Source organism: Scaptodrosophila lebanonensis, unplaced genomic scaffold (genome assembly GCF_003285725.1).
Source record: "Scaptodrosophila lebanonensis strain 11010-0011.00,11010-0021.00 unplaced genomic scaffold, SlebRS2 tig00001426-arrow-arrow-pilon, whole genome shotgun sequence".
In the NCBI taxonomy this organism is placed as follows: domain Eukaryota; kingdom Metazoa; phylum Arthropoda; class Insecta; order Diptera; family Drosophilidae; genus Scaptodrosophila; species Scaptodrosophila lebanonensis.
In genome coordinates, this window is record NW_022060750.1 from 50,347 (window position 1) to 55,060 (window position 4,714).

The following is a 4,714-nucleotide window of genomic DNA, read 5'->3' on the forward strand; positions in this document are numbered from 1 at the left end:
GCTGCCAGCGCTTCAGTGCGTGTTGGGCATGAGCCAGAAGAGAACTAACTTAAAACGAATTTACAATTACTTGCCTTCATGGCTTACTCTTCTTATAATTACTTGTACTTATAACTACTCGTAATGACGCGCGGCTGGTTGCTGCGCAACGCGTCGTTACAATGCAGTGTGGTGAAATATAATTGAAACTTACGTCTAGTAGAAGAGAAACTTCAGTGTGTAATCTTAAATCTAATAACAGTAGTGGAATCTTAAGGCTAGTAACAAAAATGGGCACTATTCAGAACCGTGCAAGAAATAATACAAATAGAACAAGATAGAACCCTACAGTCGAGCAAGCCCGACAGTAAAATAGCCTGTACTCTCCACAAAAATGAAAAATTAAAAAAAAAAAAATTTGAAAAAATTAAATTATTAAAAAAAATGAATGAATGAATTAATTAAAATAATTAATTAAATTAAATTAGAATACATGTTTATGTTCAGTTTAAACAGCATACATTTACATCACGTACCTATGCGTGTTTATATGCGTGTATGTATGCAGCACAAAGTTGAACCAAAGCAGCAACAACAACAACAGCTGCGGGTAGCGCTGCCGACAGAGCTGCAGGCAGCGCATGAGCAGCGATTTTACTTATGGCTATAACTTTCTTCAGAATTGACCTATCATGATGAAATTTGGCACACGGACACATTAGTACTAACTGGATGTACCTACCAAAATTGATTTTAAAATTCCGAGAATTCCGAGTCTTCGTCCGTTCCACTTGGAATCGTTGCCCGTCCAGTTCTTTGGAGTAACGGGCCCGGGTGCGCTTGTGCATCCCTGACATGACGTCCTCGACCAGGGCCTGAGGTATTTTCCGGTCCTTCGTGTCGACCTTCCATCCCGTCGGTGCCACAACCCACTCCGCTGGTGCTGCTTCGCTGGTGGTCGCGTTGGTCGGGGCTCGTGAGTACCGCCGACGAAAGAGGGGACGGTTGTCCTCTTCGTCCGATGTTGCTGGCTCCCAGGTAGGCCGTTGGACAGTCTCGGGTGAGGTGTTCCGCCTTGGTTGACGCTGGGAACTGTCGTTGCGGTTGTTCCGCGTGTAGTTGGCCGCTTCTGGTTGTCGGTTGCTGGTCCGGTCATCGGTGGTCGCTTCCAGCTCGACGCGCATGCATCGAGCCTCCTCACGACCCCTGAGTGCTTGCCGTGACTCTCTCGGTACGTTGAACATCGAATTCATCGTCTCTCCCGGGGGTAGGAAGATATCCACAGTAGTGGTGGTGTTGCGGGTCACTCGGGCACCATAGGGAGTGGTGATGTGCTGGTAGTTTTCGGCGGATGCTACCACTTCCCGGTAATAGACTTGCTCGTCGTCGCTGCTGGACTCGCTGGCCGGACTGGCTGTGTAATGCTCCAGCTCAGTCTGCGGCTCGGCGGGCTTGTATACCCCTCGTCCGCTCCTTGGGTCGCGTCGGGGTTCCGGCTTTGGTGACCTGGAGTAGGAGCCGCCGTCTTGATGGCCCTGGAACCGGGGCGGATATGTTGGGCCTCGAAAGCCGCGGTGAGGTGGTGCGTCCTCGTCGTACACCTCGCGCACATTGTCGGGATAGTGCCGTTCCGGTGGGGTGTCGCTTTCCGAGCTGGGAGGTGGTGGTGACTCTTGCCAGTCCCACTCATCCCGCTGCAGTGTTGTCCTGAATCGTTCGTCGGGCTGGCCGTCGTCGTTCTCCGGCTCGGGTGAGGACAGCCACTCGTTGTCGGGAGCGCTGCTGGCTGGGGACGGGTCATCTGGTGACTGGCCGTCCTGGTCTTGGGGAAGGTATGGGGACGTAGACTTGTCGTCCTCCCAATCCTGCTCCGGCGACGATTGCCACGCACTTCTTCCATTATTTCTCTCCATCTTGGCTTAACGAAAGTTGTTGTTGCTGTGGAAGATAAAATTTCTTGTTAATAACTTTGTTTTTGCAGGTTTTATTCCGCTTTAGAGGTGTGGCTTGCGCGTAAGGTAAACTAGTGTGAGTGTGGGGTCTCTAGCTAATGCCCCTTATTATCTAATTTACTCGTCCAAGTAAGTGCGCCATGTCTTCTGGCTCATACTCAGGAAGTGGGTCACTACTTGTGCTTGGCGAGTGCTCTCTTGGTTAATCCTCAGTTGAGAGTTGCTTAGTTATTTTTTCCAATTTAAGAAATTTATCTCTCACGTTATTATACATACGTGAGAAATTAAATTGTGTGCCAATGCATACAGGGCATGACCACTTCAAACCACCACAGCCTTTTTTAGGTGAGTAGATTCGGTCGAGGTCACGACCATTTAATCCAGCACATTAAATATGCATAAAATTCTCACACAACCAACAGCTAACAAACCGAAGTTGATCGGAATCAATTGCATCTTTAAATTTGCAAGACTTGTTGCAGCACGACATTATGGGCGGAATAAATACGAGTGTGAATGATTTCAATATGTGAGTTAGCGCAAAGCGTAAGAAAAACAGTATAAGCACAAACAGAGAGAAAAAAAAAAAACTAAGCGGCACTGAGATAAAGCTTTAGCATCAATACACACTTGCTCCAGTGCACAACTCTCCCCTCTTCCCTTTGATGCAAGTCAAAGTAAGTACGCTCCAATTTTAAATTCGGTGAAAGTGACCAGTTGTGTGTACACATTAATTTGTAGTGCATCTTTTTCCAGCGCACATATCGGTGTTACTTTGTCTGTGTGTGTGTATGCATAGAAATTTTGTAAGGCCCCACCGCATGCACGTGTCAGCTCAGCAATTTTTTGTTTGCTTTTTTGTCCGAAGGCTTGCGTTGTTTACTTGTCTTTGTTTGTTTTTTGCGTCATTAGACATTTTGTCCGCACCGAAAGCAACAACCACATCCACTTGCACCGTCCAATAGAATTTTTATAGGAAAAGTAAAATTGGCCCCTTTTCTAATTAGTCTTTTTAAAGACTTTTAGCTACTTATTTGAATTATAACTGCTTAAAATTTAATTAGTTTTTAAGTTTTAATATAATTTCTTCAATATATATATTTTCTTATTATTTTGACTTGTATTTGTTTATAATTATAAACAAGTATTACTGCTATTATACTCGTACATATTTTTATTATATTTAATATTATATTATATTAAATATTAATTTTATATAAAATATTGTACCATATATTATAATATTATATAAAATTTGGTATTATAATTGAAGGTTATATTTTTTAAAATTATTTAAAATTAAATGCCTCGCGTAAAAAAACAATCCGCATTAAATAGGTCGCAAAGGCGAAGGCAGAGAAATCAACTGACTAGGTCAAACATAGAATATAGACAGGCAGAAAATGATTTAAATTCTGAATCACAAAGAGCCCGGAGGGAAAATTTTGAGTATAGAGAAGCCGAGCGTCTGCAGGATAGTCAACTACAAGCAGCTCGGTGAAATAATGTAGTTTATAGGGAAAACCAGCAGGAAGGCGACACTGCACGTAGGCGATCTCGTAGACAGGACTCAGAAGTCAGAGAACAAGAACAGGCAGTTAACACCCTGCGTCGTGCAACTCGTAGGCAGAACTCAGTAGTCAGGCATCAGGAGCAAATAGGTGACACTTCACGACGCCGATCTCGCAGACAGGACTCAGAAGTCAGGGAACAAGAGCAGGCAGTTAACACCCTGCGTCGTGCAACTCGTAGGCAGGACTCAGTAGTCAGGCATCAGGAGCAAATAGGTGACACTTCACGACGCCGATCTCGCAGACAGGACTCAGAAGTCAGGGAACAAGAGCAGGCAGTTAACACCCTGCGTCGTGCAACTCGTAGGCAGAACTCAGTAGTCAGGCATCAGGAGCAAATAGGTGACACTTCACGGCGCCGATCTCGCAGACAGGACTCAGAAGTCAGGGAACAAGAGCAGGCAGTTAACACCCTGCGTCGTGCAACTCGTAGGCAGGACTCAGTAGTCAGGCATCAGGAGCAAATAGATGACACTTCACGACGCCGATCTCGCAGACAGGACTCAGAAGTCAGGGATAAAGAGCAGGCAGTTAACACCCTGCGTCGTGCAACTCGTAGGCAGGACTCAGTAGTCAGGCATCAGGAGCAAATAGGTGACACTTCACGACGCCGATCTCGCAGACAGGACTCAGAAGTCAGGGATAAAGAGCAGGCAGTTAACACCCTGCGTCGTGCAACTCGTAGGCAGGACTCAGTAGTCAGGCATCAGGAGCAAATAGGTGACACTTCACGACGCCGATCTCGCAGACAGGACTCAGAAGTCAGGGATAAAGAGCAGGCAGTTAACACCCTGCGTCGTGCAACTCGTAGGCAGAACTCAGTAGTCAGGCATCAGGAGCAAATAGGTGACACTTCACGGCGCCGATCTCGCAGACAGGACTCAGAAGTCAGGGAACAAGAGCAGGCAGTTAACACCCTGCGTCGTGCAACTCGTAGGCAGGACTCAGTAGTCAGGCATCAGGAGCAAATAGATGACACTTCACGACGCCGATCTCGCAGACAGGACTCAGAAGTCAGGGATAAAGAGCAGGCAGTTAACACCCTGCGTCGTGCAACTCGTAGGCAGGACTCAGTAGTCAGGCATCAGGAGCAAATAGGTGACACTTCACGACGCCGATCTCGCAGACAGGACTCAGAAGTCAGGGAACAAGAGCAGGCAGTTAACACCCTGCGTCGTGCAACTCGTAGGCAGAACTCAGTAGTCAGGCATC

The 4,714-nt window shown here is 46.5% G+C and overlaps 1 protein-coding gene across 1 annotated transcript; it reads right to left on the reverse strand.

Moving 5' to 3' along the window:
- Nucleotides 1–225: 225 nt before the first annotated feature.
- On the reverse strand, nucleotides 226–1,892 carry LOC115633545 (altered inheritance of mitochondria protein 3-like). Its single transcript, XM_030531002.1, has 2 exons — nucleotides 771–1,892; nucleotides 226–231 (listed from the first exon to the last, which is right to left on the reverse strand). Exons 1-2 carry the CDS (start codon nucleotides 1,890–1,892, stop codon nucleotides 226–228), a joined length of 1,128 nt encoding a protein of 375 aa, XP_030386862.1.
- Nucleotides 1,893–4,714: the final 2,822 nt, after the last annotated feature.